The sequence below is a fragment of the Coenobita brevimanus genome, chromosome 55, assembly GCF_032717465.1.
Source record: "Coenobita brevimanus isolate Jiangsu-jjx chromosome 55, ASM3271746v2, whole genome shotgun sequence".
Classification (NCBI taxonomy): Eukaryota; Metazoa; Arthropoda; class Malacostraca; order Decapoda; family Coenobitidae; genus Coenobita; species Coenobita brevimanus.
In genome coordinates this window covers 43,287,647-43,304,117 of record NC_137008.1, presented here as the reverse complement: position 1 = coordinate 43,304,117, position 16,471 = coordinate 43,287,647, and the positions used below count along the sequence as shown (strand labels likewise).

The following is a 16,471-nucleotide window of genomic DNA, read 5'->3' as shown; positions in this document are numbered from 1 at the left end:
AGGTAATCCAAGTCATGTTTATGTGCTGTTCTAGTCTAACATTGTCACTATTGGCCGTCAAGGCGACATCGAAGGGCCCATGATGGTCTGTTTATGTGGTGTTCTAGTCTAACGTTGTCACTTGGACTTTTTGCAGCTAACCAGTTGATTATGTTATTTGCAGCTTCGGGAATGGAACCGAAGTTGTCCGAACGCAAGTCCGAAATACACACACAGACACACGGCTACTGCTGTGGTATATTTTAGTTGTACCTATGAGCAAAATTTTCTAAGGAGATCCTATGCCGGGCGCGGGGAGCGGCGTTTTTTGGTCAAAATGTGATCGCTCATTAAATATAGTAAAAGTTTTTCAATCGTGATGGGGCCAAGTTTTTTCACATCACCGAATTTTTTGCGATTTTTGCGCCAATTTTGGTGCGATTTGAATGTGTAATTTCGGCTACCCAAAATTCACACACACACACACACACACACACACACACACACACGGCTAGTGCTATAGTATATTAGATACACTGAAACAATTCTCTTAATTTAGGAGGCAAATCTTATATTTTGAGGATCTCCAATAAATATACTACAAAAAAAGATCCTAACTTCAAAAAGTTCATCATTATGACAATTTAAAAAATACTTTTGGCTTTTAAAAAACGGTATTTTGATAAAGTCTGTTTTACATGGTCATAATGATTTTTCATGAGGATTTCAAACAAGTAAAATTCTGCACATTCTGAGGGTGCAACAATTTACACCCCAGCCCAATCGTTGGCCTGGGTAGCAAACTCTACGTGAACATGTTGCAAAGTCGACTGGCCAATATATTAAATGATATGTAAAGAAAACTGTCAGAGTAAAAGGAATTACTGTAAACTGGGAAAATGAGGTCAGCAATAATACTAATGCTAATAATATTTTCATTCATTCATTGCCAGACGCCATGTATCCCAAACGGGGTGGCCAAGGGCTTTGAGTTAATTGTTTTTACAGGGAGGGGCACTAATCCTCCACCAACCCCACTTGACACGTAGGGATGCCAACAGCATCTGGTGTTCCCAGGCGGTCACCCATCCAAGTACTAACCAGACCCAACGTTGCTTAACTTCGCTGATCGGACGGGAAGCGGTGTACTCAACGTGGTATGGCTAATAATAATAATAATAATAATAAATACTAATACCAATAATAATAATAATAATAATAAATACTAATACCAATAATAATAATAATAATAATAATAATAATAATTCATTCATTCATTATCCAATCCTACGTTGCCCGATGAGGAGCGTAGGAGCACGGGGCTAGGCAAGTTGATCCTGACATTTAAGATGAGAGTGACCAGCCTCATTCATCCCTGAGTGGCATTATGTGATCATTAGGCCACAACCACCCTCTTGGATTTAATCCTTCACCGGCTCAATCCGACTGGAGCGACGTAATTACCCACTAAACCACCAGGCGCCAAAATTTGGTTTTATGGTTACCACCCGGCTTAGTAAATGGTTTCCTGGCGTACAGGAAACCATTTGGCTTGTCACTCAGTGTAGAGTCACCCACAGGCAGAAGGAAGAGGAAAGAATGAAGGAAAGAAAGACAGAAGAGGGAGTCTAAAATCACCTGTAGGCAGAAGGACGAGGAAAGAATGAAGGAAATAAAGACAGAAGAGGATAGAAGGAAAGAAGGATGGAGGAGAGGAATGGGCAGACACTCGAGAGCAGCACTACGTCGAGTGAGTGGCTGGTAAGCGCCCCCACCTACCACAATAATAATAATAATAATAATTCATAACCGAGTTATCGGGCCACCAGTTTTCTTGAACTTGACCTTAAAAACGACTTTCCAAAGGCGAACAAAATGTGTCTGGAGGTACCAACAAAAACAAAAAAATATATATATATATATATATATATATATATATATATATATATATATATATATATATATATATATATATATATATATATATATATATACAGTATATATATATGAGATGGTGCTGAAAGGGTTAGTAAAGACTTCTTCTAATCCCATCAGTGCATGAGAACCACTATAAGCTAATTAAAAGTGTCTGGAGGTAACAAGAAAAGAAATACAAAAAAGATGTCACGAGAGTAAATTAGTTAAAAGCATGATGACTCTCAGAAGTATACATGTTTTCGGAAAATACGATTCCTCACACGTCGCTGCTTAGTAAAAATGATACTCAAATATTCGACACATATGAGATGATTTTCACTTATTTAGTGTAACGCTGCCTTCAGGTAACTGCACCTATTACAGTGACACGCCAAATAGTCTTATATAGTCGAATGATCAGTCATTCATGTCTCTGGAACCATTATTACCCTGAGAATTATTCAAATACTTGGAGGGTTGCATGTTGTCAAGGCTGCGCTAACTAGGTACAGGCACAACACGATAGCAAAATGGAGCTAAGCACAACAATTTCAACGACGTTACGAAACAGGTCATATTCCACTCAGTTAATTATCCAGTTTCAGTAACTCAACCCGAGTCCACGCTGGAGGCCTCATTTGTATTTATTAATTTGCTTTATTATAAAGCAGTGTTTCTGCGTGCTACACCTACAGCCTCATCAGTTACATGTATATATTATTTCTTTGAGTTCTTCACCACGGTGACGTCTTGTGTGTTATGTACTCCTATCACCACGAATTTCTTTAGCTAAGAGACCTAATGTAGCGAAGGAGTTCTTGAGCTAAGCCATCTCAAGCCCTTCCACTTCCAAAAGTGAATCTTAAGATGAATGATATCGTCAGGATTTGACAAGCCAGATAAAAATACCACAGATCTGTTACGTGCTTTGCCCACCGCCTCATCAGCTACATTATTTTCCCTTGACGATATACCGTATTAAATTATCATATATCGTTATCAGAAAATATTTTCAGTCCCTTAAATACGAACGACCTTCCCTAGGGTGAGTAAAATTGTCTGGTGATAGCAAAATTACGAAAGAAAAGATGTCACTGTAATGAAGCAGTTGGCTGTTTCTTAGCTATTTATTTCTTGTTAATAAACTGCTAAATAATTCTATCCAAATCTGGAGTGGTCTCTAGTCGTATATGGATTAAAGGCAATAGTGGATTATTCCAGAGTATTAACTTATACATGATGATTTTCAGTACATTAGTATATATCACTGAAATGCACAGTTATTTACTGTAAAAACAATACATTGGGTAAACACACACAGTTGTAACAATAGAGTGCGACTCTGCAATAATCAGTCTGTCTGGACGAATAACTGAAACGGGGACGTGAATTATAATTTCCACCATTGTATGTCGTACCCTTGGAGAAGATTGATACTAAGTAAAACTTGAACACTTGCCTTAATGAACCTCATATAGACGTTAGGCATTATTATAAGCATTTTTATTTTAACACTACAGAGTGGGCGAGGCACGGCATCTCCCGAGGATGGAGGAAGAGGAGGAGCAGGTGTCATAAAGACTTTGTAGTTACTTGTAGAGAAATATATTTTAGACTTGTGGTCGAGCGGCTTTTATATCTTGTAGTAGTTTCCCCACCAGATGTCATGTAGTGACGGGAGAGGTAAAGAATAGTATGGACTATTTTTATTTGTCTTGGAAATATTAAACAGGTATAATAGTATAAGTCCTGGGTAGCTACCTCCCTGTCTCGCTATCTCTCTCTCTCTCTCTGTTCTAAAGCTAATCTCCGTCTCGACCTCTCTATAGGGTCGCTTGTCTCCTTCTCCACTCTCTTTTCTAACATCTCGTGTAGTAGTGTGTGTGTATTACGTATCTTCCTCATGGCAACAGAACTTTCTCACGAGAGGACTGCTGACAGCTAACTGAATCATCTCCTTACTGGCCGCTGTCGTCAGCTTTCCTCCGTGTAAGCGTTTAGCGCTGCTCGCTTCTCGCAAACACAACACCTTCTCATCATTTGACTTCCTGCTTCTATCTGTCTCTCTATCTATCTATTTATCTATCTATCTAGTATGATTTGCAATTATAATATGGAGACCTACCACATTGCTCTGCCGCGCAAAATGGCGTACCATCGACATTTAATAGTCATAACATATTAATACATATTATATATACATTATAATGAACTTATAAGCTAATTAAGTGAAATACATAATATTGTAAAGTAACATAATTGTATGAATATTGTATACATATATTATTCATAGTAAATAGTGATTATTCAGTAATATTACGCATATAATTGTGCAATGGTAATACTGCTAGGTTATTACATTACATATTTGAGTTATCACTTTAGTAATGTCTAATATTTCACCTAACTTGTATGATGATACTGGTAATACAGAATTGTGCTATAATTGTATGACTTATAATATTGTACTAACATTGTGGTACTACATAATTGTAACATTTTATGAATTGTTACCAAATATTGTGTTAATGCATAATTGTGTTGGCCTTATAATTGTAGTTACATAAAAGTTACATCTTGTTAATGCAACTGTTTTGTCGTTACATAATTGTTACATATCGTTTGTAGGTACATAATTGTTGTTAAAGTTACATAAAAGTTACATCTTGTTAATGCAACTGTTACATAATTGGCAAAGTGTAACATAATGCAATCGTTTGTCGTTACATAATTGTTACATATCGTTTGTAGGTACATAATTGTAGTTAAAGTTACATAAAAGTTACATCTTGTTAATGCAACTGTTACATAATTGGCAAAGTGTAACATAATGCAATCGTTTGTCGTTACATAATTATAATATGGAGTAACAATTGTAATAACTGCAGTCCTAACATATGCTGCGGTCGATGATAGTGATGATGTGTCGTGCCACTTGTATGTGGAGACAACAATTTGCTTTTTTTGTTTGTAGTTTACGTGGTATTTTGACTTATGTAGTAACACTTACACTTATTTTCATTTGTTTGTTATGTGATCTTACTCTATTTCTCTTTTTTCTTTCTTACTTTTCTTTCTTTCTTTCCTTTCCTTTTCTTTTTTTTTTTTTTTTTTTGTTTTGTATGTATTGATTTTCCATAGTTTGTTTCTCTTTGCTTGTGTACGCTTTTTTCCATGTTGTTCATGGTTGCATAATTCCTGACTAATTTCCTTGAGATACTTTTTTAAAGTTTAGTTTATAATGCACAGATACTACTGAAAATGATATTATATAGTCCCATATTTTGTTATTTTATATAAAAAAAATATATATACATATATACAGTATTAACTATACACACTGACTTGTTCACCTGTACCTATCGTGAGTAATATGTGTGTCAGCACTGTGTGGAAATCATTGTCTTCACGATTGTGTTGAAGATGTTCACTCTTGCTAACGGCATTTGTGTTGGCCATTTTTTTTTTCTTCTAGTTTACCTTGTAATTTAATTTATCTGTTTCCACTAGGTAGCTTTAATTAATAAATGTTTAATACAGTTCTTTTAATTGCTCACTGAGTAACTGTGATGGTATATTTTCTTTATCACTTGTAGATGTAATAATGTATAGTTGTATATATGAAACACGTATTTTATGTAGGTATAAATGGTAACACTCGTTGGGAGTAAATAAATGTTATAATAAATGAATGAATATATACAGTGTAGAATATTTATTGTTGGTGATTATTTAGTGTTTGAGTTATGCAGATAACTGAAGTAAGTATGTGTATTTAAACTGTAACTATACAGCACGTTTTATATGTTTGTGCAGAAGCTTATTGTCTATCACTGTGTATTGTATAAATGAAGTAACTATGTAACTTACTAATTTTTACCGTGGTGGGAAATGGTGTGAGTGGTGGTGCAGGTGGTGTGTTGACTGACGTGGCGTCTGTTCAGCAAGCACGCATGATGACCTCAACTTCCCACACTGGTAGCGGTGGTGAGTGAATGAGTAGCGATGAGTAACTTGAGTGAAGACGGGTGAGTAAGACGAGTTGTGAATATGGACTTGATGTTTTGCTGTCTTGACCTCTTCACACCTGCGTAAGCGGTGGGGGTTGGGTGGATGTAGCAGAGAGAGGAGGGTGAGGTCTGGTGGTTATGAGTTGTGAGTCGTCTCTCACTCTTCGTTTGTTTGTTTGTTTGTTTGTATGTTTTCTTTCTTTCTTGATGTATTCTTGGTCCTTTTTTCTTGTGATTTACTCGTTGTAGGATGAAGACCGCCGCTACTTGTAGGTGCGTGTAGAAGATTATACAGACGACGTAGAGTTGTTAATTGTAGTTGATTGTAGATGGCTGTAGTTGATTGTAGATGGCTGTAGACTTTGTAGAACTGAAGCTAACCTTGTAGTCTCGGTTGCTTTTGTAGAAATTTGCTTTTAATTCGGAGACGATGTCCGCAGATTTGCTGGTTTGTCGTTAAGCTACTTGCAAGGCGTCGAGTGATCTCTTGACCTCTGCATCAGCGTAATGATCTGGGAGACGGAGGGGGCAGGAACTGATATTGTTGGTTGTTGTCAATCTTGATATTTTGTAGGAATTTAATGTTGATTCGTAGACGAGGTTCGTATACGTTCGCTGCTACCAAATGTCTTAAGGACTTTGTATCATAAAGCAGCGACTTTGTATTTGCTTGTAGAGGCGTATATTTTAGACTTGTGGTCGAGCGGCTTTTATATCTTGTAGTAGTTTCCCCACCAGATGTCATGTAGTGACGGGAGAGGTAAAGAATAGTATGGACTATTTTTATTTGTCTTGGAAATATTAAACAGGTATAATAGTATAAGTCCTGGGTAGCTACCTCCCTGTCTCGCTATCTCTCTCTCTCTCTCTGTTCTAAAGCTAATCTCCGTCTCGACCTCTCTATAGGGTCGCTTGTCTCCTTCTCCACTCTCTTTTCTAACATCTCGTGTAGTAGTGTGTGTGTATTACGTATCTTCCTCATGGCAACAGAACTTTCTCACGAGAGGACTGCTGACAGCTAACTGAATCATCTCCTTACTGGCCGCTGTCGTCAGCTTTCCTCCGTGTAAGCGTTTAGCGCTGCTCGCTTCTCGCAAACACAACACCTTCTCATCATTTGACTTCCTGCTTCTATCTGTCTCTCTATCTATCTATTTATCTATCTATCTAGTATGATTTGCAATTATAATATGGAGACCTACCACACAGGTGGTTCTCAGATAACGCTTTTTCTGGCAACTGACAACGTCCGAGAGTGCCTAGGAAAAGGAAATGTTGCACAGCGGTAAATCTTCACCACGACCAGATTATGGAAAGGTTGGATCTTGAAATCCCCGGGGGCATCGTCATAGACTCCTGGAGGGTGTGTGGTCCCACGGGGTCCAAGACACTGCCGGTATGTACACCCATAGTATTATGAATATACCTACAGTAAGAAAACTTTATTTTGCACAGTGGTAAATTTCCCTCAAGCCTAGGTAATAGACAGGATAGGACTCCCTCGCCCCCAAGAGGGGTGACCCTCGTCATGCATTTTTTTTTAACTACAAACAAGAAAATTTGCATAGTGGTAGAGCTTCACCCAACCCAGATTTCATGCTGCCCCACGAGGGTGATGCCCCCTAGAGTCCAATGAAACACCAAGATACACAGCCGTTCTTTTTTTTTTTTTTTTTTTACCTAGAAACACGAAATTTTGAGAAGAATACCGCAACCCAGACCATGTTACAGCCAGGATGGGGCCCCTCAGGGCTATCTTGGTGGGACTCCTGCTGTGGAGTCATGCTGCACAGTATCCTATGCTTCTTTTCGTTCATTTTTTTCCTTGCCAGCTTCTGCTGGTGAGTGAGGAAGAATCTTATGTTTCTGGCCACATTCGCACGGAGGTCGAAATCGGACTTGCTCTGACGCAGTTTCGTTGACTGCATAGGCTGGAGTGATAGATGGAAGAAGAACTTAAAACTAGACCACATCTCAGGAAGATTCTCTCATTTTCATCGTTATTGTTTATGTCAGCGATGAAAGACCTTGTACGGTAGGTATTCCCCTTATCAGTCCCGAAATGGGGAGAAGAGATGGAGAGCTGTGGACGGGATGGGTTGGGATCGTGGTAGATGGTGAGGCATGCGGGAGAAAAGGGTGGAGCAAATTACTCAAGAGGTAAATAATACAGGAAGGCTTATAAAGCAATACCTCAATGGCGGAAAAACAAAAATTGGTGGGATTGCCGAAAGGAGAAGTTGATGTGGGTGAAAGGGGACTAGATAATGATGGGTGATGGAGTACGGAAAGAGGAGTACACCCTGCAACGATGGGTGATACATGAGAAAATGTTGTGGCAGAGGTAAAAGATTTTGCTCTCTCGCTCTCTCTCTCTCTCTCTCTCTCTCTCTCTCTCTCTCTCTCTGTCTATTGTGTGTGTGTGTGTGTGTGTGTGTGTGTGTGTGTGTGTGTGTGTGTGTGTGTCAGGGGGTACGGATAAAAAAAGTGGGATGGGTGGAGAGGAGTGGGCGAGAGGGGCTGGGAAGGTGCTGGCTGGAGGACCACGGAGGAGTTTTACATGATGTGGTAATAAACGATTAATGTTGGTCAACGGACGTGGCAATGGTTTATTTCTTTTTGAAAAATGCAAAAAGAAGAAATAGTTAAACACACACACACACACACACACACACACACACACACACACACACACACGTTTTTGTTTATATGGAACACAACATCCTCGGTCCACATCTAGTCCGCGAGCGTAAGCCATCACCTCATTGCCTAATCTAACGCATATACATTTACAATCAGAGCCTCTGTTATTACGAACGTCTCATGCATGCGAATAGACTCTAATGAAGGGAATGTGAGCACTGTGATAAACGCCATGAGAAGGGCCTGAGAAGCGGAAAGGGAGGGCTTAATAAACGGAATGTGTGGGTGATGGTGTTAAAGGAAACGATGAAATCATGATGCATTAGGCCAGAGAACCCAGAAAAGAATTAAGAAGGCATAAAGGTCAACAGGCAAGGACACTGAATGCCAAAACGAAAGGATATAAAGAAAAAATAAAGCATCATTTGGGAAAGGACTAAGAGATCCCTGAAGAACAGAAAGAAAAGATCCCAATGACTGGAATGAGAGAGAGAGAGAGAGAGAGAGAGAGAGAGAGAGAGAGAGAGAGAGAGAGCAGAAGACAACACTGAAGAAGAGCACCTTGAAGAACAAGACTCGATGATCGGAATGAGAGAGGCCTAGAGATGTGGACGAAGAGGATTCAGAAAGCGGAATGTGTCTGTCGTGATTAATGAAATTAGGTGATTCTAAAGAACTTACTGAAAGGACCTGCTAAACAGGTGAGAGGGTCGTGATTAAATGGCAAAATAATTGCAAATAATACTGAAAGAATCCCTTGACTGTTATAAAGAATAGATAAAATGATGCAAAATCCCTAAACAGAGTAGGAAATCATAAGAAAAGTAAAACGGACCGAAAAAATCGTAATGAAAGAACTCCAAAATGATGAGACTACTAAAAAGAACGATGAAGGGACCCAGAATGGCTAACATGAGATCCGGCAAGTCTACAGAACCTAATAACAGAACCTCAGAACAGACAACAGGCTCTTAAGGAAAAGACTAAGATCCAAAATAACTGCATCAGTGGGCAATAAAACATGAAATTACCATAAAGAACTAATAACGGGATCCCAAAGGACGCAATGAGATGGTTCTGATGGAGGAATTAAAATACCAAAACAGATACAGAGGTTACAAATACATGATAAAGGTTAGCAAAAAGTCATGAGAGAAAATCCAAACCAGATGAAAAAAGCGTTAAATAATAGATAAAACGTTGTTCAGGAAAGTAAGAAAAAAGTCCATGAGAGTCATAAAGAGTAGATAAAAAAACCCTAAAGAATGAAACCAACTGAGCCTAAAGAACGAACCAACGAGCCATAAAACATATTAAATGGTCTTTACGAATTGTTGAAAGAAAGGATATGGCCATAAAGAAACGTAGATCATCCGGAAAGAATGTAATTGAAGTGGGGGGGGGGGAGACCACAAAAAATGTGAAATAAAAAAATAGTAAAGTGACGGAATAACTTCAAAACAGACGAGGACGCCTTAAAGAACAAGTACCTGAACTCTAGGAATATACTAAAGGAATACAAAAGAAGGTAATGCAAGGCCACTAAAACATGTAATGAAGAGTCCGCTATTTAAAATACATGTAAAGAATGGCCCATCAAAAATATAATGAAAGGTCCCCAAAGAATATAATGGAAGCCCATAAAGAAGGTACTTAAAGGCCCCTACAGAATGCGATGGAAGGACCTCAGAGGATGTAGTAGGCCCCTAAAGAATGTAATGGATGGCCCCTAGAGGATGTAATGGAGGGCCTCTAAAGAAAGTAATTAAAGGCTCCTACAATGGAATACCCCTACAATGGAATACCCCTAAAGAATGTAATGGAAGGCCCCTAAGGGATGGATTGGAAGGCCTTTAAACGATGTAACGGAAGGCCCATAAAGAATATAATGGAAAGCCCCTAAAGGATGTAATGCAAGGCGAATAACACACGCAATAGAAGGCTTCTAAAAATGCAATGGAAGGCCCAGGAGGACTGTAATCGATGGACACTGAAGAACATATTGAAAGGCTTCTAGCGAAGGAAATGGAAGGTCCAAACGAACCTACTGCCCTGCCCCTAAAGACCGTAATGAGAGGCCCTTAAAATTGCAATGAATAAGACCTAACGAATGTGCCAAAATATTCCCAAATAATGTAGTGGGAGTCACATACGGAAGCAAATGAAAGGTCCTCACAGAACCGAATGAAAGATTTCTAAGAAAACAGTATAAGGCCTTGAAGGAACGCATTTGCAACCATTTGATGACGAAAAATAAGGCCCCTAAAGAACGAAATGAATACAATATAAATGAGGTAATGAAAGTTCCTAATGACCTAAGGAAGGACTTCTTAAAGCACAATGAAATACTTCAAAAAGGCAATGAAAGGCTCGTAAACAATGTAATGAAATGACACCAAATAATATAATTAAAGGCTCATAGAAGACTCATAAAGGACGTAGGGGAAGGCACATACAGAATGGAATGAAAAGACTCAAAAAGGCAATGAATGGCCTTTAAAAACATAGTAAAGGGCCCCTAAAACGCAATGAAGGACCAAAAAACGAACGCGATGATAGGCCGAACTTAATGAAGGCCGCTAAAAAATGCTTTGAAACGTCCCCCTCAGAAAAAATGCTATAAAACGTCCATATATAGACTAATAATAGACTCATTAAGAAAAATTACGAAGATCCCATAACATAATAACGGACAATAACGGAAAAATAAAATGAATCCAAAGAACGCAATGGAAGTACAAAAAAGTAATGGAAAGATTCCAGAGAACATAATAAAATGATCCCAAAAAAGGTAACGAAGCTCAGAGACCTTAATGAAACGACCTGGAAGAAAGTAATGAAAGGGTCCTAAAGAATGTAGTGAAAGGATTATAGAGAACATACTACTAAAAAGTTTAATGAAAAGACCCAAAAGAACATATTTAAAGCATCCCAAAAAGTGCGATAAAAGAATGACCAAGAATGTAATAAAAGGATCCTAATGAACGTAATAAAAGAATCCCAGAGAAGGTAATGAGAGGACAGCAATGGTACCAGTCTGAAGAACGTAATGAAAGTGCCATGACGAAGGGAACGACAGGGGGGACCTCCGCACAAGCCATGACACGACGCTTGGGGAAGGTGGGGAGTGGCGGAGCGGGGTTGCAATTAGCGTAGGATTAGTTTAGCTGCTTCTGACTGTCTGTGTAAATAGGGGGCGTGCGAGGTCAGGGCTGAGAGAGAGAGAGAGAGAGAGAGAGAGAGAGAGAGAGAGAGAGAGAGAGAGAGAGAGACAGACAGACAGACAGAGACAGACAGACAGACAGACAGACAGACAGAGAGAGGAGGGAATGAGAGACAAGGGGTGAACAAGGGAGATGTGAAAGAGGAAGGAGGAGGAGGAGGAGGAGGAAGAGAAGGAGGAGGAGGAGGAGGAGGAGAAGGAAGAAGAAGAAGAGGGGAGAGAGGAGGAGGAAGGGGAAGAGGAGGAGGAGGAGGAAGGGGAAGAGGAGGAGGAGGAGGAAGGGAAAGAGGAGGAGGAGGAGGAGGAGGAAGGGGAAGAGGAGGAGGAGAAAGACGAAGAGGGTGTGTGTGTGTGTGTGTGTGTGTGTGTGTGTGTGTGTGTGTGTGTGTGTGTGTGTGTGTGTGTGTGGATTTTGAGAGAGAGAGAGAGAGAGAGAGAGAAAAAAAAAAAACATTAAAGGGATAATTTTAAATATTGAAAAGTAAAGAAGGGAGTTTGGAGAACAAGGGACAAGGCGTGAAAGGGACATAAAGATGACACGGAGACTCAAAGAAGAGGGAGAAAAGAGGTGAAGGAAGAGGAGAAGGAGAAAGTGTACAGAGTTAAAAATGTCAGTGGAAAAAAAAATTAAAAGGGGTGTCATTTCGGAAAATACGTGTGACAGATGATGAAAGAAAAAAGCTTGTGCTTGATAGATAAATATGCAGTACATACTACTATGCATTTCAGCGGCTGTGTTAACTCGATTTTCTGGGTTTTCTCGGTAACGAAGTGTTGGATCACTATTATACTTTGCCACAGTTTATTTCACACCTAGCGCTAATTTCTGAATGCATAGTGCATTACCAGAAGTGTATGAGTAAGCTACATACTCTTGACAGTTGAGAGAAATTCCCGATATCCAGAGACAGTATTCGGACACAGCCATCACTACGTCACTCCTTAGACCCCACCCACCTCTCTCCCCCTACCTGTATGATCCCTCCTTCCTTCTATCACTCTTTACCCCCACCCTCCCTCAACCTCCCCCCTTCTCTCTCTCTCTCTCTCTCTCTCTCTCTCTCTCTCTCTCTCTCTCTCTTGGATTCATAACTTACGGTGCATGCTGTATTCCTGAAGTATATAGAAATATGGTATACCAACATGCACGCGTCATTTTTGTAAAGTGAAATAATGTGGAAGTAAAGCCTTGGGTACGGTAATGTGGAGGGTAATAACGAGCGAGACTGATGGCAAACACATGGTTTACTGGAGATGAGCAGTTTGAGGTGTTGCGAAGTTACATGGTTTGTTAAACGGGTTTGTGGCTGCACTCTACGGTAATACCCCAGAAATACAGGACGTTGGCTCCAAGGATTAACAGTATGGCATATAAGTTACGTCATTGTCCCCGTGGCTGCAGGAATGGCATTGTCATGAGGCTTTTATCCTTGTTTACCAAGGAACAGAGAGACAATCGGCTGAGGTTCAGTTTGCACAGGTGCGTGTCGTTTATAGCTATATTACTGCAACCCATTCATTCCCATCACTAACTTGATGAGTGATGGGCTCCATATCAACGGATACGCATAAACTATCTATACATACCCGAACATGGGTAAAGAAATTGTCATATGATCCAATAATACACCATATAAGGTATTCACTTGGTTATAATACAGCACATCATGCATTTTCACATATGGTGGGTGGTGTAAGAAATTTAAGGGTTAAGGACAGAAGCCACCTTCATGTATGTGTGTGTGTGTGTGTGTGTGTGTGTGTGTGTGTGTGTGTTTTATTTATACATTTTCTTTGCCAAGGTTTCGTTGTTAAAGCGGTAATGGATCAAGGTGAATTTTGTCTCCAGCCCTGATAATACTTCACCAAAGGTAAAAGACATATCACTAATGTTGTAATATTGACCTATCACCAAGCAGGCCGTATGACAAGGTTGCCTATGCGGTCGGCATGAGCGTCCGCGCGGTGAGGGCAGTGGAAAGGCGGCATCGCACCACCAACTGCGAGGCAGGGGCGGCCCAGGCACTACCACCACCACCACCTGCAACACCTCCCACAACACCGGCCGGATTCGACAGTTTCACCGTAGCGGCCATTCGTCGCAAAGTCCATTCAAAGTTCGCCGCCAAAGAAGTTATGACTATTGCTTCCCTGACGGAGGAGCTGATGATCGACGGCATCATTCCGATGGCAACCTCGGATACGTCCGTGTGGCTACTCCTCCACGATATGGGATTCCGCTATAGGACATCAAAGCGGACTATGTATGTGAGGAAGGAGTCCCTGGACGTTGTATGCCGGCGGATTAATGCTCTCAGGGCACTCAAGCAACACCGGGAGAGAGGGATGCAGGTGGTGTACCTTGACGAGACATGGTTCACCACCAGGATGCACCACAGCATGAAGTGGGTGGACACAACGCAACCTGCCACAAGCACCACGTACAGCCGTCACGTGCCCCCCGGAGAAGGGGACCGCTTTGTGGTAGTTGCAGCCGGCACCGCTGATGGTTTTGTGGAAGATTCGTTCCTGTGCTACCACACCAAGACAACCAGCGGTGACTACCACGGCGAGGTTAACGGGGAGCTCTTCCTTCGTTGGCTGACATCACAGCTCCTGCCCTCGCTGGCTCAACCATCTGTGCTTGTATTAGACAATGCGCCATATCACAGCCAGCAGACGGAGGAGAGTCGTTGCCCAACCACTGCCACCAGGAAAGCTGACCTCATTACATGGTTGGAGAAACACAGGCTGCCCTTCCCGCCACACGCGACACGGCCTGAGCTCCTGCTCATATGCAAACGGAACCGTCCACAGCCACAATAAATCGTCGACAACACCATTCGAATGCGGGGTTACGAGGTCGTTCGCTTGCCACTAGCCCATCCAGAACTGAATGCCATGGAACAAGTATGGGGGCACATGAAAAGACACGTGCGCTCGTCCTTACAACACTTCACTCGGGCAGACTTGCAGGCCAGGCTGGAGGAGGCAAAAATGGGTGTAACGGCAGAGGTGTGGGCAGGTGAGGTTCGCCGGTCACAAGGCTATGAGGAGGAGTACTGGGCCACAGACAACATACACCACAGCATAGATCCCGTCATCATAAACCTCGACAGCGATGATGAGGAAGACTTGTTCTTGGAAAATGACGTGGAGTAAAAGAAAGGTTATGCTGTGCACTCATGTTGTCATCACTTGTCACCTCATCATATATCCGCTTCCGCTCACAGTGTACTTTGAACTATGAAATACTCTTCCATATAACCTGTAGTTCTCTTTCTTAAAAAGTTATCCCATGGATTAATTTCCGTTTTCATTTCTGTCCTAAAAAGGATTTATAGATATATATTATACACAATAATACTAATAAAGATAATACTAATACTAATAATAATATTAATAACAGTAATAATAATAGTAATAATAATATTATTAATATTACTAATAATAAAAATAATAACAATACTAACGGTAATACTATTACTATTACTACTACTACTATTACTACTACCACTACTACCACTACTACTACTACTACTACTACTAATAATAATAATAATAATAATAATAATAATAATACAGTGTAATAATAAAATATCTCGAATTCATCATGTTACTGCTCTGGCGCTCATCCCCAATCGTACTTTAGGGTAGAGGCTACAAGGCAAAATGGAAATTAATCCATGAGCTACAAAGAGTATATAGCCCAGATGAAGGCAAAGGCAAAGAAAGACAATTTACGCACACCTCATTGTTTTATGGCTAATGCATGCACCAGTTGGAGAGACATATACATCTCGTGGGTTAGTGCAAGGTTGAAATTATTTTAACTGAATTCCATGAGAGAGAGAGAGAGAGAGAGAGAGAGAGAGAGAGAGAGAGAGAAGGGGGGAGGTTGAGAGAGGGAGGGGGTAAAGAGTGATAGAAGGAAGGAGGGATCATACAGGTAGGGGGAGAGAGGTGGGTGGGGTCTAAGGAGTGACGTAGTGATGGCTGTGTCCGAATACTGTCTCTGGATATCGGGAATTTCTCTCAACTGTCAAGAGTATGTAGCTTACTCATACACTTCTGGTAATGCACTATGCATTCAGAAATTAGCGCTAGGTGTGAAATAAACTGTGGCAAAGTATAATAGTGATCCAACACTTCGTTACCGAGAAAACCCAGAAAATCGAGGTAACACAGCCGCTGAAATGCATAGTAGTATATACCAGAATTATCTATCTACGTACCTATTCATCTCTATGTTATATATATATATATATATATATATATATATATATATATATATATATATATATATATATATATATATATATATATATATATATATATATATATATATATATATATATATATATATATATATATATATATATATATATATATATATATATATATATATATATATATATATATATATATATATATACACACAGACAGATACCTAGGCTACTTCCCCCAAAGAAAGGGAGGTAGCCGGGACAGGACGACACACTACCAATTTACTTATCCACACACACATACATTCATTTGCATCTTAGCCCCAATAGGAGAAGGGACAGATCCTCACACCACAACGCACGAGGGTCAACTGCGCAGTGCAATCTGCGACATCCGCAGCAGGGCCCGACAGCAGAGCTGGTTTACCCCAACCACATTATAATGGACCCATTCCCTTACCCGCACCTGACTT

At 40.3% G+C, this 16,471-nt stretch overlaps 1 protein-coding gene and 1 non-coding gene across 2 annotated transcripts; one reads left to right on the top strand and one right to left on the bottom strand.

Annotated features, from left to right (window-relative positions):
- Positions 1–1,031: 1,031 nt before the first annotated feature.
- On the bottom strand, positions 1,032–1,150 carry LOC145401555 (5S ribosomal RNA). Its single transcript, XR_013897643.1, has one exon. It is a non-coding gene; the product is annotated as a 5S ribosomal RNA (ribosomal RNA).
- A 12,572-nt stretch (positions 1,151–13,722) lies between these two features.
- LOC145401314 (uncharacterized) lies at positions 13,723–14,598 on the top strand. Its single transcript, XM_080273639.1, has one exon. The coding sequence runs from the start codon at positions 13,723–13,725 to the stop codon at positions 14,596–14,598; it is 876 nt and encodes a 291-aa protein (XP_080129765.1).
- Positions 14,599–16,471: the final 1,873 nt, after the last annotated feature.